The sequence below is a fragment of the Argopecten irradians genome, chromosome 14 (assembly GCF_041381155.1).
Source record: "Argopecten irradians isolate NY chromosome 14, Ai_NY, whole genome shotgun sequence".
Classification (NCBI taxonomy): domain Eukaryota; kingdom Metazoa; phylum Mollusca; class Bivalvia; order Pectinida; family Pectinidae; genus Argopecten; species Argopecten irradians.
The window spans coordinates 4712850-4732377 of NC_091147.1; the positions used below are offsets into that span (position 1 = coordinate 4712850).

At 36.9% G+C, this 19528-nt stretch overlaps 2 protein-coding genes across 2 annotated transcripts; one reads left to right on the forward strand and one right to left on the reverse strand.

Annotated features, from left to right (window-relative positions):
- Positions 1-11653: 11653 nt before the first annotated feature.
- Positions 11654-16684, forward strand: LOC138306895 (uncharacterized). Its single transcript, XM_069247444.1, has 4 exons — positions 11654-11841; positions 13064-13152; positions 14194-14543; positions 14757-16684. Exons 1-4 carry the CDS (start codon positions 11777-11779, stop codon positions 15345-15347), a joined length of 1095 nt encoding a protein of 364 aa, XP_069103545.1. The 5' UTR covers positions 11654-11776; the 3' UTR covers positions 15348-16684.
- Positions 16685-17196: 512 nt separating this feature from the next.
- LOC138306894 (uncharacterized) lies at positions 17197-19525 on the reverse strand. Its single transcript, XM_069247443.1, has 3 exons — positions 18963-19525; positions 18456-18632; positions 17197-18215 (listed from the first exon to the last, which is right to left on the reverse strand). The coding sequence occupies exons 1-3, from the start codon at positions 19407-19409 to the stop codon at positions 17694-17696; spliced, it is 1146 nt and encodes a 381-aa protein (XP_069103544.1). The 5' UTR covers positions 19410-19525; the 3' UTR covers positions 17197-17693.
- Between the last annotated feature and the right edge of the window lie 3 nt (positions 19526-19528).

Genomic DNA, 19528 nt, shown 5'->3' on the forward strand with positions numbered 1-19528 from the left:
CCTCTAGAATACCTAACACATATTGACATATTCCCTGATAAGCTTAAGAGAAAAATCTTGGAAGGCCAGAACGTTAATCTTGCCCAACTTCTTATGCCTCGCTTTGAAACCGTACGTGAAAACGAAAGTAAAAACGGGACCATTCACATCAACATAGGCGCGAATGAAGATCTCCGACTAAATAAATTGCTAACTAACGATCAGTGAATTTATAAAAGCACTCGGGAAATATAAAAGGACTATAAAGCAAAAAAGCTCCCCTGCGACGGATAGAGCTGGATAGATATGAAGCTAACATAATTGATATATCCAATGTGTATGGGGGAAATTTTATGACTACCATTGCCAAATTTCTGCCCGCGCCGCAGCAGCTCTCAAGGACAAAAGCTAAAGTTGATTGATCTGTTCGTGACAACGGCCTACTTGCTATGATTGTCAGCAAAACAAGGGTCAATACATGTCAACCCTGTTTTTGACTTCACATTCAACAGCTTTTTGTCCACAACGAAGAAACAAGAAAAGTCTGCAATTTCAGAAGAACAGCACAAATCAAATCAAGAAAACAGACAAATATGGTCGTCCAAAAACAAAAATCAATAGCAAAGAAGTTTGCAATAACTTTTACCCAAGAAAATGCTCAAGAGGTGATAATTGCCGAAGTTATTTAACATAATGGATGACAATCTAAGGAAAAAACGTGTATCTGATTGAGCTAAAACACACAAGATAACTCATGCACAATGTTGATGAAACGATGAAATGGTGAGTTGATATGATGAGAAAACGTTCATATTTTATCTAAAATACCGATTTCTTTGAGATAATTAAAGATACGATTATGTCTCACGACATTGAACAAAGTGTACATGTTGGAGACATCGTAGTACTTATCTCTTATGTGCTTAAAATCAATACAGTGCACTAAAATATGATCCACTGTGAGAGGAGAATCACATGCATGGCATGTGGGAGGATCCTCCCCTCTCAATAGATAGGAATGTGTAAAATATGTGTGTCCAGTTCGGAGCCGAGAGAAAACAACTTCCTCTCTGCGGTCTCTCCGACTGGACAGTTAAGGATTAAGTGTAGGTTGAATTTTAAACAGTTTATTGTTTGTTTCGGTAGACCACCTTTGTTGCCAATGGTGTTTGATGGCCGACTGAATTGAAGGTTTGATGTCGGTGTATGGTAGTTTCAAATCTGTTTGTGCTAGGCGAAGAGCAGTCTTAGCTGCTTTATCAGCCTGTTCATTCCCCTTTATACCCACATGACTGGGAATCCAGAAATAAGTAATTTGAGTTTTAGAAGATAATCGAAATGTTCGGATTAAAAGATTTTGAATTAGAGTAAATCTAGGGTTTCTTGATTTCAAAGCCTGAAGAACCGAAAGAGAGTCTGAACAGATGATTGCCTTTTCAAAGCGGTGTTCTTCGATGTGGTAAAGAGTCAGACCGATAGCACAAGCTTCCGCAGAGAAAATGGAGGCAGAATCTGGAAGGGGAGAAAAATCAAATACATCATAAACAGTGTAACCAATGGTATCCTTCATGAATATTATTGTATTATACCTTATGTCACAATGCAATATGCATATAAAATACATGTAGATATTCAAAAACGAATTGACATATAATACTGGCAACCCCTTTGGTATAATGGACTGGTCCATGGGACAAAGCAAGTGTCTTTTTCAGAAACATTATTTACCAAATATTTCTGAACAAGTACAACCAACAAAACGAATTAAAAGAAAACAGAAATGACAATCTAAGGAAAAAACGTGTATCAGATGACGGTGAAATGATGAAAAGGAGGAAGGAGAGGAGAAAAGAACAACCAAATAAACCCGTTCTTGGAAGCTTGAAGTTCTATGTACAATCAGATGAGGCAAAAAACAGTCATGTTCAATAAGATCGACGAAGCAAAGCTATTGCTGAACAAGATATCAAATGTGACAAGTACAGAGCTTCTTAACCAAATTCTCAAAACCTATGAAGACAAAGAATCAGAAGACAGTGGAATTTTAAACTTTCAACAGTACCTACATTGTGATAAAGTTACACGTGAAAGACATCCAACGGAATAGACATGTTGCCAAATTAACTTTTATTTGTAAAGGAAAACATTATTTTTAATGCAACACATCCCCTCTCACTGAAGGTGGGAAATACCTAGCTAATCTGAGGATGATGCATTCTCTTTATGGATTGAGATTCACACAGTATGAAAGGGAAATCCAGCCAATATTGGTGTGTGTTCCAAATCCTCCTTCGAAAATGTACATGATGTCTGTTGTGATGTGACATCGTAGGTTACTCAAGAAAGCATTGAATATGCCATAAAGGAAGAAACAGAGGTGATGCACGTCACGGTTGGAGGAAAAATGCCGCAGAGTCAGATATAATAGCTTTGGGGTGCATCACACACAGAGTTGTCGGTGCCATAACAATTATACGAGAGGACGATCCTGTCTGTCAAAGGCACGAAGTGTTGGGAGCTCAGGCACTTAACAAGCATTTTGATGAGTGTGGCGTAAACATAAATATCCATGGACATGATTGAAATGCATCAGTGAACAAATACCTGAATACTGACCAACCAACAGTGACCAATGCCAATGATACATTGCATGTTGGTAAAAGAGTGTCCAAAATTTTAAAACTGTTACAAGTGGAACAAAGAAAATGCATGGAATCACGTGGCATAAGGAACTGTCTGACAAAACTGCATCGGTAAAAACCCATTGTTATTATACGGTCAGGAATTGTCACAAGTCAGTTGAACAATTACGCGCGTTGCTAGATAATGTTCTGGAACACCATAAAAACATTCATACCAATAGTTCTTGCTGCCGCACTGACGAAAACTATGAATCTTCAAAGAATGTTATTAAAGGCTCTGGTGCTGAAAAGATTTTGTTAAAGGCAATTCATGGATTACAAGTCTACAAAGTCTACAAAAATGCATTGACACTCATCATGTCTATTAACAATCTACCACGACAAGAGAAATTGCATTTGGACATAAAGAATACCAAAGACGCACAAATATGGCCGTTCTTGATTGGAACCAAAATGCGGACAAAGACTATACCTTAATCACTTGGTATGAGGATCCACGAAAAGCAAGAAAGAACTCGGCATAAAAATTCAGGGCCAAAAAGTTATGAACATCTAGGAAAACTCTGGGAATGGTTTATAACTCTTTTGTATTAGAGATACTTAATGTGACTTTGGAATGATCCAACTATTTGTCGTTAACAGAAATACGCCACCAAATAACAAACAATATCCTTTAGTAAGTAAGAGATGATATTCTAATAAGACTTGCTAATCATTCTTTTTTACTGGTATGCAAAACTGACAGATATATATATACTTTTCTGATATGTAATAATATAAGACTCTTTCATATGTGGATATGAAGGATAGGAATATTCTACCCGAGGCTTGCCGAGGGTTTTGCAACATTTTGTGATCCTGAGGGTAGAATATCCCTATCCTTCATATGCACTAATGAAAGAGTATTTTTCTTTCATACCTTGCCGTTTTATTGCAATTATACAACTATAATATCCCGACATTTTGAAATAAATTCGAAGAAATCCGCGGCTGAAAGTAAACTTTTCATTAAAGAAAAATTACGTGATATTTTCAACAAAAATTCCGTTGTTTGCATCTTTTAAAGTAAAACAAGCGAAGTTTGTGAAAAAATGTTTAGATTTTACCGAAGAAATATAAATTTTGTTGACGCCGTGACGTCACGAGGCTTTATTGCATGGGTAGCCATGCAATACAGCCTCAGGTGACATGCGTGTATTGCCCTGGACCAGCCAGTATTACACCCGTAGGTATGAAAGAAACATATATATTGATAAATAAAGGTTACTACATGTAGTCCATGATTTTTCAAAAGATGATATTGTAAGATTAATTAAAGCTATAAAATTCATGAACAACTGATTTTGTTTTATTTATAAACCTCTGTAAACACTAGCCACTGGTCAGTGTGTGATGTTTGGTGTTTACAAACTATTTGTTTGATTGATTTATTAACGTCCTTTTAACAGCTATGGTCATGTAAGGACGGCCTCCCATGTATGCGGTGTGTTGCGTGTATGTTGTGCGAGGTGAGTGTACTGGGAGACTGCGGTATGTTTGTGTTGCGTCTTCTTGTATAGTGCTATATCACTGAAGTATGCCGCCGAAGACACCAAGCAACACACCCCAACCGGTCACATTATACTGACAACGGGCGAACCAGTCGTCCCACTCCCTGTATGCTGAACGCTAAGCAGGAACAGAAACTACCACTTTTATAGACTTTGGTGTGTCTCGGCCAGGGGACAGAACCCAGAGCCTTCCTCACAGGGGCGAACGCTCAACTCAAGACCAAAAGTGAGGCGGTGCCAAGGGAGGCATTAGGAAAGATAAAGTCAGTTAGGAAGAAGAGAAAAGATAAGATCCCAAGTTTAGTCGCCTTTTACGATCATGCAATAGGGGCAGCAGGTACAATTCTAACGCCATACCTGCAGGGCCACAGCTGCTGATGCTATTTTTATTGCTGTCTTGGCAGAAGTCCCTCCCCTAAAATTAGTTACGGCTGAGCGGTAGACTGTGCGGTAGGATCTACCGCTGACTCTCCTTTAAGTTATTTAAGTGGTAAAACAAAATACGATATCCGATATATGCACAGCATAGAGTAATTTATGTATCAACTATTTTTTCATCTATTAATTATATTTCTCCGGTTCATCAGTATAAAATGATTTTCCGTATCTGGGATTTATCTCCCATAATTAGTAGTTTCCTCCAGACAAGTTTGATAAAGATTTTATATAATTTGATGGCATTAGAATTAAAATTTGATATACTCAATTTCGACATGTAAAAAAACCCATAGCAGTGTGATTTTGTGAGTTAAGTTATTTAAAACAAAATACGATGATACAAATAATGTACGCCTTGCGAGTGCTATGGTTTAATGAAACGAGGTAACCGTGATGTAAAAAGAATTAAAAACGAGATCACAGAGGGATCTTGGCGCCCACCAAAGAATGATCTATATCTGACAAAGGAAAGATGGATCTTTTCTCTACTTTTTAAACTTTTTCAAACATACTACATATAAAATTTGAGACAGATCGCTTCAGTACCTTTTGATAAATAGCGGAAACAAACTTCAACTATCAAAATTAAAAATCCAAGATGACTCCTTGGCGGCCATCTTGTTGATCAATCGGTCCCAAATCACAATATGCACAACTAGGGCCCTAGGGGAACCTACCTATGAATTTTGAGACAGGTCCCTTCAGTACTTTCTGAGAAATGGCGATAACAAACTTTGAATAACAAAATCCAAGATGGCTGCCTGGCGGCCATCTTGTTGACCGATCTGGCCCTGCAGGTAGGGCGTTAGAATTGTACCTGCTGCCCCTATTGCATGATCGTAAAAGGCGACTAAAGTTAGGATCTTATCTTTTCTCTTCTTCCTAACTGACTTTATCTTTCCTAATGCCTCCCTTGGCACCGCCTCACTTTTGGCCTTGAGTTGAGCGTTCGCCCCTGTGAGGAAGGCTCTGGGTTCTGTCCCCTGGCCGAGACACACCAAAGTCTATAAAAGTGGTAGTTTCTGCTCCTGCTTAGCGTTCAGCATACAGGGAGTGGGACGACTGGTTTGCCCGTTGTCAGTATAATGTGACCGGGTGGGGTGTGTTGCTTGGTGTCTTCGGCGGCATGCTTCAGTGATATAGCACTATAAAAAGGGCAACAGTTCCACTATACAAGAAGACACAACACGAACATACCGCAGTCTCCCAGTACACTCACCTCGCACAACATACACGCAACACACCGCATACATGGGAGGCCGTCCTTACATGACCATAGCTGTTAATAGGACGTTAATAAAACAAACAAACAATTGTTGACCGATCGGTCCCAAAATGCAATATGCACAACTAGGTCCCTAGGGGAACCTACATATGAAATTTGAGGCAGATCCCTCCAGAACTATCTGAGAAATAACGATAACAAACTTCAACTATCAAAATCCAAGATGGCGGCCTGCGGGCATCTTGTATACCGATTGGTCCAAAAATGATATATGCACAACTAGGGCCCTAGGGGTACCTACATATTAAATTAGTGAAAGATCCCTTCAGCACTTTTTGAGAAATATCGATAACAAACTTCAACTGCCAAAATCAAAGATGGCTGCCTGGCGGCCATCTTGTTTTTCCGATCAGCCTCAAAATCTGTATGGCACAACTAGGGACCAAGGGTACCCTCCATGTAAGTTTGAACAAAATCCCTCCAGTAGTTCTCAAGAAATATCGATAACAAACTTCAACTGCCGAAATCAAAGATGGCTGCCTGGCGGCCATCTTGTTTTTCCGATCAGCCACAAAATTTGTAGGGCACAAATATGGACCAAGGGTACCCTCCATGTGAAGTTTGAACAAAATCCCTGCAGTAGTTTTTAAGAAACAGTGATAACAAGCATTGTTTACGGACGGACGCAGGGCGATTTGAATAGCCCACCATCTGTAGCCCACCATCTGATGATGGTGGGCTAAAAACTAATCAAAATAACGCTTATCAAAAAGTTTACATCAAAGCAATATGTAATTATATTAAATTTCTAAGTGGTATTAACATGTGATTCATGCACCTGCAAATTAATTTAAATTTTTCACTTTTAATATTTTTTGGATCAACTCCATTACATCGAAGTCTAAAGAAGGGTGTTGTGCCAAGTGTGTTCTCATGGACTGATAAAGCATCGCCATAGGACCATGATAGAGAAAAACGTATAATGAATAGAGGTATCAAGAGTAAATTACTGGTAGAACTTGATGCTGTTGTTAATACTGATGACCATTTACATACTGTACCAGATGTTGGACTTAATGTTGAGATTTGTGATGATGAAACCGGTTAAGTGTTATTGGAAAATGAAACCTAGTCTGACATTAGTGTTCGAACCACCTTTACGCCATCCATTCAGACACCAGCTCATCCAAACTTTATCATTTATAACTTTATTGATAATGATGCTGGAATACATTTCTATACTGGACTAGAAAATTCTTTGGAATATATAGGACATCAAGTTAGTAATCTGTCAGTTGAAAATCAATTTTGATGACATTGATGAAACTAAGACGTCACACTAATAATTTTGAACTGTCAAGACTCTTCGGGTTATCTGACAACACAGTATCTAATATTGTATTAACTTGGATAACTTTTATGGATTAACAATGGAAAGAGTTAGATTTGTGGCCAGTAAGAGAACTTGTACATCACTTTACACCATCTGACTTTGGATTGACGTTTCCCACTACTAGATTAATTGTTGATGAACTGAGTGCCCTATTAAAAAGCAAAAAAACCACTTAAGGCTCAACAAGCTACTTTTTCTACATATAAAAAAAAGAAACACTGTTAAGACTCTTGTTGGTGCCACACCTGGTGGGTTTATTTCAAATGTTTCCCAAGCTTTTAGTGGTTCAAGAAGCAATTTATCAAACACGCAAACTTGTTCATATTGAACGAACAATTGAATAATTTTGAAAAAGAAAAAAATATGTCCAACGGTAAAATTCATGGGAAAGTCATACGGAGTAGATGAAAGTTACAATGCCTTTGACAACATCCATGCTACAAATATGTGTAAAAAAAACCACAGAAACTCCCTATATTGTTGGCTCAGTGATGACACAGATTTTACACCACAGACAACAGTCTTTTAACGATCTGCAACAAATCAATGCTCTACAACTCTGGATTAGATTGGAGGCGACAAAAGACATGTAATTTTAAGGGACAATTTCAGAAATGAGATTATTAGGAGTACCTGACAGAACTGAAACATATACTTACTGTATATAGATTCGAATTTCTTCAGGTGGTTACATGCTTCAATCAATGGGGAATGTCTGTTGGGAGTCCGGGGAATGCGAGCCACAATTGACAGGATGAGTTCAGTATATGATGAGGACATATGTAAGTGGAATAAAGACATTTCTGACCAGTGACTGATGGCCTAGCTTTGGAGCTATTCTGTACAGTGATAAGGGGCCAGGATCGTGAAACAGTCTTAGACTTAAGCTTTTGCTGAGCCAATCAAAAATGACGTAACTTTTTGTAAAGTCATCTGTGATTGGCCAAGTCTCAACTTAAGAATATTTAAGACTAAAGACTGTTTCATGATCTTGGAGACAGATGTGTCAATGGCCAGCAGATCAACTGGACAGCAAACGCCCATGTCCACTTTTTCACCTTCTATTGGTGCACAGGAACATCCTCTACTACAACACGTTCTTGAAAAACATCTTAAGAAACTTGAGAAACAGGATAAGGACAAATATACGATTTTATTTTATGACATTTTAAAGAAATGATCAATTAATGTAGAAGGTGCAGTTCATGTAAACCATGAGTTTCTTTTACCCATATCTTATGTTTTCGATACAGTGTATTGCAAGGATCTATCCATAAAGGACCTCTTTCACGAACAATGGAAATTTGCCTGCGAACTAATTTTTTTTAAATCTTTAAGAAAAATTTTTGGTGCACTCAAACTGAAAGTGGAAGTGGGAAGAATTACCATGTTTAATAATTGACATGGCCGAAAATAACACCCAGAATTTCTGTCTTAAAAATGTAGCCAAATTTTTATTTGTTACATTTTGCCTACATATTTGTTATCATAAAATGTAATTATTTATAGTCTTTATTACATAAAACATTACTTTGATACCAGGTTTAATTTGGCTATAGCACAGGCCCATTGGGCCTTTTGATTTTTTTAACGTATTTCAAGGGATGGCAGTTAAGTTGCTACATACAACATTTAATTTAAAAAAATTGGTTCGTGGTCAAATTTCCATAGTTCGTGAAAGAGGTCCTTAAAACCTCTTAGGATCTCAAACTAAAAGTTACTATTTTTTTTAAAATGAAGTTTCTGCTCTAGATATCTTCTAAGTTTCAATTGTTCAATCATTTTTCTGTGGGATTCTCAATCGACGTTGACAATGTGAATCAACGCCTCACAGTTAGACATATTTAACATGGTACAGGCATATGCTGCGAAAGACAGAATACCAACTCTGCATTTGTCGGATGACATGCATTATGACCAGAAAAAGTGGGAGCTTGGTCCCAACACATACATTCATATTGACATTTTACACCAACGTTACCACAAAACATAACTGTTGGTTACCAGCGTTACACTGTCAACGTCTACATCCCAAATCCATTGAGATGCCGGAACTGCCAGAGGTACGGCCATTATGAGAGCAACCGTTTTTTGGTTTTTTTTTTGTACATTTTCCTATATAACATGTATTATATATGTGTTTGCTAAAAAGTAAAGCTACCCAGATAATTTATCTCGGCGATCACGATATTGAAATAAATAAAATAAGCAATCGATCGATCAATCGTTTGTCTGTCTCTCTGTACACTATGTGGCACACATAAAATAAAATTCTTTAAAGTTGCATCACAAAATGTAACGAGGTTCTGTCTTCACTACAGATTAGGTTATACAGGATCCCTTTAGATGCGTGTGCATTTCACAAGTCTTATAGCGTGATCTATGTAACAAAATGTGTTAATATTTAGTATGTAACAAGTAGTTTAAAAGTACATTTGATATAGCACATATGGGAAATAAAAGCAAACAGCAGATTGATAGGAATAGATCTGTGATCGTCAGAAGCAGCAGTGTTGTCTTGCGCGGTATCACGTAGTCTGTCATCTTGAGAGATGATTTCCAAGATATTCAGGGCAGACCCTGACTTGCAATTAACCAGTTCACCCCTGTGAGGAAGGCTCTGGGTTCTATCCCCTGGCCGAGACACACCAAAGTCTATAAAAGTGGTAGTTTCTGCTCCTGCTTAGCGTTCAGCATACAGGGAGTGGGACGACTGGTTCGCCCGTTGTCAGTATAATGTGACCGGGTGGGGTGTGTTGCTTGGTGTCTTCGGCGGCATGCTTCAGTGATATAGCACTATAAAAAAGGCAACAGTTCCCCTATACAAGAAGACACAACACGAACATACCGCAGTCTCCCAGTACACTCACCTCGCACAACATACACGCAACACACCGCATACATGGGAGGCCGTCCTTACATGACCATAGCTGTTAATAGGACGTTAATAAATCAAACAAACAAAGCAATTAACCAAAGCGGAAATGACCGATAACCTTGAAGCATGATCTTTCTGAGTGATGAAAGTGCAAAGTCATTTATTGATAAATAAGTTACAATTAGGCCACGTTGGCAAGTATTATAGTACTTGTAAGGTTTTTAACTGAATTGGAATAATATTTTGTTTGTTTGTAGCATTATAAGTTAACACAATTATGAAAAGAAAACAGCTTTAGTACAATTCAAAATTCAATAACATTTGAATATTGTTTGATTATTTTAACGTCCTATTAACAGCGAGGGTCATGTAAGGACGGCCTTCCTTGTATGCTTTTGTTTGTTTGATTAATTAACGTCCTATTAACAGCTATGGTCATGTAAGGACGGTCTCCCATGTATGCGGTGTGTTGCGTGTATGTTGAGCGAGGTGCGTGTTTTGGGAGACTGTGGTATATTCATGTTCTGTCTTCTTGTATAGTGGAACTGTTGCCCTTTTTATAGTGCTATATCACTGAAGCATGCCGCCGAAGACACCAAGCAACACACCCCACCCGGTCACATTATACTGACAACCCTTGTATGCAGTGTATAGCGTGTGTGAAGTGCAAGGTGCGTGTTTTTGAGTCGGAGTAACCAGTTGGTAATTTATATTACCCCCTACCAGTCGGGGTTTCTTAGTTGGTAATTGATATTAACCCCCACCAGTCGGGGTAAAAGAAGTTGGTAATTGATATAAGCCCCTAGCAGTCGGGGCTGCAAGTTTGTAATTTATATTAGCACCTACCTGTAGGTGTTCTCAGTTGGTAAGTTATATTAATTAGCCTCTACCAGTCGTGGTTCTCGATTGATATTTTATATTAACCCCTACCAGTCAGGGCACTCATTTGTTGATTTTTTAGCCCCTACGGAATATTAAATTGGTAATTTATAGTAGCACTTACCAGTCGGGGTTACCATTTGGTAATTCATTTTGGTCCCTACCATTTGAGGTAATCAATTGGCATCTTATAATAGCCCCTACCAGATGGTGATTTATATTATTTATAAACCCGGTAATATTCTACAATTGCAGTTTATATTAACAGACAACCAGGCGGCCAGCAGCAGTGAGACAGCTGCAGTTAACAGTCTGTCTATCGCTAATACTTCAAAAGGCAGAGGATCTAGAGAAAAAGCCACAAAGACCCAAGCCTCCACTTCAAGTTAACAGTCTGTCTATCGCTAATACTTCAAAAGGCAGAGGATCTAGAGAAAAAGCCACAAAGACCCAAGCCTCCACTTCAAGTTAACAGTCTGTCTATCGCTAATACTTCAAAAGGCAGAGGATCTAGAGAAAAAGCCACAAAGACCCAAGCCTCCACTTCAAGTTAACAGTCTGTCTATCGCTAATACTTCAAAAGGCAGAGGATCTAGAGAAAAAGCCACAAAGACCCAAGCCTCCACTTCAAGTTAACAGTCTGTCTATCGCTAATACTTCAAAATCACATGGGGCGAGTTCACTTGAAACTCTAGGGTTAACCCGAGTTACTGAGGTTTCAATTGGACGACGCGAGTTTTAACTCCAATGACGTAATTTGACCTTTTACCTTAACACGAGTTCAACCCACCCATGCTGCGAGGTTCAGAGAGTTCCAAGATGGCAGATCATGCACGTACCAGTGCGGACGAAAAATTGTAAGTGTCAATATTTTAGTATTTGTGTTAGTATTTCCTAGTAACTGTGATATATTTGGCATCAACAAAGATGAGTCGATACCAAACTCCAAAGTTTTAATATGTATTTGTTGTGGAGCTGTCATTTAAATTTAAAATTGATGTTTATACAGAAGCCAGAAGCATATCACTCAGTCACTAGCCTAAATCTAATAGGTCTAGTGCGTTTCTGAGTAGGCTGAATATACATGTATACTGTATTGTAGATGTTTGGCGTTATTTTTCGACATATTAGACTTAGGCCTATAAGTTATTTACTGTGCAATTTGTAAATCGTACAAAACGCTCGGTTCGCTGTATACAGTAGACCTATGGCTACTATGTGATCAGACACTGGCAGGACTTTCATGCACCTGCACGTGGAACATGCAGCGCCCATGGTGCGCGTAAACAACCTTTACATGACACCGATTGGATTATCAGTGTTAATACTTCATTTGAGGTATACTTCAGCTGGAGTTAGGTATCCCATGTGATGCTGTGCGAGATGTTTAATATCAGAAATACTGTACCAGAAATACTGTACACTAGGCCTAAGTAATTATATATTTTAGCTCACCTGGCCCACATGCGTTTGGCTCTATAGATATATATTTTTTTATATATAAATATATATATATATACTGTGTCAATTAAAAGTTTATAACTTCTTTGATCCCTGTATAAAAAAAAATCTACTAAAAATAGAAATGTATTTTTTGGGACAAAATTCGCAACTGGCAACAGATATTGATCAATTGTAAAATCTCAGAAGAATACATTATTAAAGATAAATTATTTGTCTGTTGATTAAGAATATTGCCAATTCTCACATCTTATTGAGTTTGTTAATAATCATACTTTTTCTGAAATTGGGTAGTGTTATATGGCCGGACGAGTTATACTTTAACACAGTATTACATACATGTATATATAGCCTATAGAGAAAAAATATGTATGGAGTCTAATGCCTGTGTCTGGCCTGAAGTGCCAGTGAGCTATGTCATGGCGAGCCTCCCGTCGTCTTGGAACATTACTTGGCATTATGAACCAGGTGATCGATACAGGCCCTTGTTCCGTTTGTGCAAAAATATACATCATTATTAATTAATGCCCCTTAATTTTGTCACTATAACCTAATAAGCGTTGAGACAATAAAGTTAATTGTATGAAAGAAATTAATGTTGTTTTTGTTATTTGACAGGGTTAAAATTCGAGTCATCAAAAATAACAAGACATATATGGCTTTACTGGGAGAATCATTGGCTACAGAACTACAATCTCCAGACTGTGGTGAGTATCAGTTAGTAGCTTCCTCTTTCCATTGCCAGGTATAGATCATTCTTTGGTGGGCACCATGATTTCTGTGGTAGCTCTTTGTGTAATGTGAACTAAGATACCAATTAAGTGAATCTAAGGCTATAGTCTAGTCACCCTAAGCTACGTTTCACCTCAAAGTAATTGCAACAGACACAATTTAAGCAAAAAAGTATCAATTATGACACCATAAACACATACTAAAAATCGCCAAAGGGTAAATATTGAAAATTATGATTTAAAATTGTTGATTTATGTATAGATTACATAGGGAACAAAATGATAAATCTGTATATAAGACAAATACAGAAGACGATATCTATAAATACTGTACAAATTATAATATATACATATATAAATATATATGGGTCAAGGAAGTAATATCAACAGTTATTTTCAACACTTGATCCTTATAGACATATGTCTGTAGGATACGAATTACTTAAAGTCGTAAATATAGGACAAAGAAGTAATTCTAACAGTATGGACTTATAGAATCTTACATTGGTCTAAGTGATTTGAACAGGGATATCTCAACCTTGTCCACTTTACAGACCCATCTTTGATTCTTTTTCTCCCATACTTAGTAGAAAAAAATGATGAAATTCCACTTGGTTTTCAGTTTTGTTATTGCGACATCATCGCAGAAACGTCGTTATGCGTCAATATTGATCACGTCATCTACAATACGCGCCGCAGTTACGCAGCATGTATTTATGACGTCACATTATTGTCTAGTGCATGTGAGCTTCCTTACACACCCCTGTGTAAAAAATATTGTTGAATTTTCGAGACGATCTGCCCCTTTGCTTTTTTGCGTCTTGACAAAAGGGCAGATCGCCTCGAAAATATGAAAATATTTTGTCCACACTGTAAGAATTACTTCTTTGCCCTATATATAAATATATAGGTATATATACTTATGAAAATGTAGTAAATGTACAAGAACTTGTAAGTGTTATAATACATGCATGTTATAAAGGTTAATGATTAAGTATCAGTTTCTTGAAATTGCAGATCAAGCAAAAAAAGACCTCGTCTTTGAAGCAATAGGTGTCCCAAATACACCAATACAAGATGAAAATGCAGCCAATAGCCAGCTGAAGGCCTTTGAGTCACTTTGGCAATCCAAGATCCAAAAGATCATTGGATCAGCCACAGCAACAGCTACTCAAGCCACAGCAACAGCTACTCAAGCCACAGCAACAGCTACTCAAGCCACAGCAACAGCTACTCAAGCCACAGCAACAGCTACTCTAGCCACAGCAACAGCTACTCAAGCCACAGCAACAGCTACTCAAGCCACAGCAACAGCTACTCCAGCTACAGCAACAGCTACTCAAGCAACAGCATCAAGTCAAGAACAGGTATTTAGACTTGTACAACAATTTGGCCGGACTTTAAATTTCGCAATGTCTGGATTCATTTAGACTCTTGGTTCCTTTGGAGGACTGGGAAGATAAATATATTCGAGTTTCAAAAGCTGTTGTCTTGTCAAGAGAAGAATTCCATTCTATTCTAGTTGAGAAACTCCCAAAGAGTAAACTTTGATTTTAACAAATTGCTTTTTATACTTGCAGATGCACGTATGGACGGACACAGAAGAAAGACTTCTCATTCATCTTAGATGCGCTAGGGAAGAAAAATTTCTTTCCTCAAAAGCCCACGACACATTATGGAACGAAATATCCTCAGAAATGAAGAGAAAAAACACTAATGTCACCAAAATCCAATTGATCAACAAATGGAAGAACCTCAAGAAAAAATATAAAGAAGTTATTGACAAAAACAAAAAGACGGGCAATGCCAGAGTAACGTGGAAATTTTATGAAGAATTCAATGAAATATATGGAAACAAGGCTTCGACACATCCATCTTATTGTATCGACACTAGCAACACAAATCCTGTGACTATAGGTAATCTGACGAGTACTGATGACCTTCCAAAGCTAGCAACAACTCAAAAGAGGAAAAGAGCCCCCAAAAGTAAAGACGATATTGGCAAACTATTACAGGACAACAACCAGGATGTGTTAAAGACTTTAAAAAAACACCATACTGAAAAAATGCAAAGAATGGACAGGCTTCTAGACGTGTTTGAAAATTTTGTTGGCAAAAGTAACAAGCCTCGAAGCGAGGTTAACACTGATGATGATGATTCGGATGATTAATTTTCAAGTTCAAGATTTCGGCAGTTAAACTTTGTGTCGCAACCACAGGGACCTGGCACGAATTTCAAACTAACAGTATATAAATATAGTAAAAAATTAACGTACCCTGCGAGGGTATAAATATCAAAAAAGGAAAAAGTGAAGACTTGGTTTCCTTAATTATATATATATATATATATATATTAATAACTAAATGTGGGGAAAAAAAGTCTTCATTTTTTTTCTTTTTTGATATATACATACATATGTATTAAAGTATGAAGGGTATGAACTCTACAGTATAGAAAACCGACATTTATTTAATCCATGATTGTTTTGGTAAATAATTTATCTTTCAAATGAGTGCTTGATGAAGAAAATTGGCCAAGTATTGACCAAGATATGGCCTGATGAACAGAGAAATATACCCAGACTAGGTTATGTCCTGTTTAAATGTTGTATCGCCTCGATCTAGCTCTATTAATGGGTACTTCAATAACTAAGTCAAATTTACAAAATCTACACTTGTGGTGGTAAATAGTAATCATAACTGTGTTCATCCACAATCTCCTTTGGAGGTGTTGTGTGCAATACTTTATAGAAACTCCATTTAAACATCACGGTGCTCACTTATTTCAACCAGAACTGCCATGTTCATTTTTTCTTGGGAACACTTCTCGATTTAACATATTTTTAATGTATTACATGATTATGCAAATTATGTAGTGTTGTGTTGGTCGGTAAAAGTGGTAATTAAAATAAATGAGCTACACAGTGTTTAATGCATGAAGTTTCTACAAAGTACGGGACATAACACCTTCAAAGGAGATTGTGGGTGAACACAGTTATGGGTACTGTTAAGCATAGATTTTGTGATTTTGACTTGGTCTATCAGGTACCTATTAGAGGCGACAACATTTACACCGGACAGGGAAATGTCTACCTACCCTAGTTTGGGTATATTTCTCTGTTCATCAGGCCATATGTTGGTCAATACTCATCGAGCAGTCATTTGAAAGATTAATTATTTCTCGTTAAGGTAGGATATGCGTCACTAATATATATAGAGCCTGTTTATTAAAAAAAAAGTATCTCAGATTAAAAGAATGTCAATTTTTCTCTACCGCAGATATAAACCCTTGATACTATTATAATTATATATACATAAAGTACGTGTTTGGTAGAAATTCGTGCCAGATCCCTGTGGTTGCAACATGTTGTTGAGGTTTACAAAGTGTTGAAAGTTCTAGCTCACCTGGTTCAAAGGAAAGTTAGTATTGAATATCACTCATAATCATATGGTAAATATAACATAATTATATGGTGGATATTCTATTAAAAAGAAATTGTGGGATAAATTTTGCTATTTCTAATTGCACAAGTTTTTGTGATACTGGTAATTACTTAAAAACCAGATGAGGGATACAGATCCTCTAGATCTGGGTCTCTTGTTGTCAAGTTGATTTCTTTGATATCATTATTATTATAGGTCATGACATTGTACATATATACAGCCATCGTGATTCATCCGTCGTCGTCCATCGTGTATCCCCCCTATTTTAAACTTCTACTCCAGTTTCCACCTGTGGAATTTAGTTGAAACTTGTCTGAAGTAATCCTGACCAATTTATTTTTTGGTTCAATTCAAAATTAAAGATGGTCACCATGACGCCATCATGATTTTTTTTTTATTCTTCCTCTTCAGCCATACTGGTGCTAAAAATTTTGAAAGGAAGGACCTTGCTGTTCCATCTTCTGTACATTATAGTAGTTCAAAAAAGAATTCAGAAGGTAAACACTTTATTATCAGTACATTGTATATATCCATGTAGTGGTTTATTGATAATTGATAAAATGAACTAAGGACATGTGATTTTCTTACCTTTAATTGACTCAACAAATCTTAACAATCAAAATTGCTTGCATTCAGTCTTTTGTAAGAGACATGTCTACATGTATTTTTAAATACAAATGTATTGAATAAACTTTAATTGCCATTGATCTATACCTGATATCGTACATTACTGTAGGTACATTATAAAAATGCTCATAATTAACTTTCAAATACCGGGTATTCCAAATGTCCATGTTTTCCAAAAAGATTTATTATTGTTTTTTATACAGGAATATACATTTATTTTTATGATGCAAAGTATGCAATTTTTACATTTGTTACTGTTTTTTATTAAATTGTTTGAATTTAAGAAAATGTTTGTTATATCTTGACTCTCACAATAACTTTCACAAGAATTGTATGGTTTACATCAAAAATTGACTGTTGAACAGTATGGAAAAGCTGTATGCAATTCATTGATACAAAATACACACAAATGTATGTTTTACCATAGTATATTTAGAACAGTATATTTAAGGCAAGGCATTCATTAGCTGTTCCCTTCTATGAACCCCATCTATGGCGTTCTGAAAAATATTTGGAAAGTGATTATTTGGGTGGTTGTCATCTTCATTACTTCTGTCCACATATTGGTCTAGCTCGTCATGACAGAGGATACAAAGGTTGTGTAGAATACAACCGCAAACGATTGTTGATGCAATGTTTTTCTCTTCGTGTACAGTAATTTCTTGTAACCTCCTGAATCTACCCTTCAAGTGCCCAATGGCTCTTTCCACAACCTGACGTCCAGAGGACAGCACTCTATTGAATCGTCTCTGAACTGGGCGCAGGTGTCCGTTGTCCTTGAATGGGGTTACCAACCAGTGTTTAAGAGGATATGCACTATCAGCTGCAATAACCTTATTTGGTGCTAGATACCCTCCTTCTTCAGCTTTATCATATAATCCAGAGTTTCGAAGAACTCGTGCATCATGTGCACAGCCAGGCCATCCAGTGTAGCAGTCAATTATAGCCAGATGGTTGTCGACAACAACCTGAAACAATACACATTTTTACTTTACTCAATATGATAGCAGTACTCATTATGAGCTCACCTGGCCTGAAGGGTGAGCTGTATACAGAATATTTCTTGGAATAGCAAACCAGGTGAGTAATAATTATAGGCTCTCTGTGCCTCTTTTATTTTATATTCATGTTATAATTGATTTTAAAGATGAGAAAACATACACCATAAAACAAAGAAAATGAATGCAAGTTTGTTAGCATCAATTTACCTGAAGCTGCATTGACGGGAAATGTTTTCTATTAATAAAATCATTATCCCCTCTTGGACAACCGGAAAGTCTTATGTGTGTTCCGTCTAAATAACCCATGATGTCGGGTAGACCAAAACTTAATTGGTTCTCTCGTGCCGTGGTCTCTTGTGCATCAAAGCCGGGCCATTGTATAACCTGTAAAGGAATTAATTATTATATAATTGATTTGAAGATGAAAATAATAATTAAAAATATTTGCATTTTGATATGATTTTCATTCCGATAAATGCAGAGAATTTCAATTACAAAGAACGCTCATTTTATTTAATTCTTTGTTCTTAGATTGGTTTGTCACTACTAGCTGTATATTTATATAATTATTGTCATTATTCGTTGGTTTAAGATTTTCGTCAGTTTACTTACATATTTAGCACTGGACCTACATCTATGCATGCATGTACATGTATACAAAATGTACCTTTGAAATGGAACAGATACAAATTACGGATTTAATTGGCTACTTACCTTCAAAAGTTTATCTAGGAATACCTCTGCAACTCGCATGATAGTGTTATGTACGGATGACTTTCCAACTCCAAAATAATGTCCAATTTCTCTCATTGTTTCTTTATTAGCCATGTAACAAAGAAATATAAAGAGCTGTTTAGATGGTGATATTTGGTCGTGGCCTCCGCGATGTCTAAATGTCAAAGGTTCTTGAATTTCTGATATGATTGCCGTAAACATTTCTTTGCTGATACGAAAATGAGTTCTGTAATCCTCTGTAATAAATCGTGGTAATACCGTCTCTGTATAACCCTGGACACTGGGAAGGTGCTCTCGCCTTGGTTTGTAATGCATAATATCCCGTAAATGACTATTTGTTGCTAAAATGCATAGCAATTCATCACTGTCTTCGTTGATAAGTTCAAACATTAACGTACCGAACAAACAAAACACGTGGTCGGCCATGTTTGTTTACAACTAGAGTTTGGGGTTTCCCGTTTTGTTGAACTTGCGAGAGAAGAGGTATATTTTTAGAATATTACGTCACGAGAGTAAACCCCAGAGTTTCAAGTGAACTCGCCCAT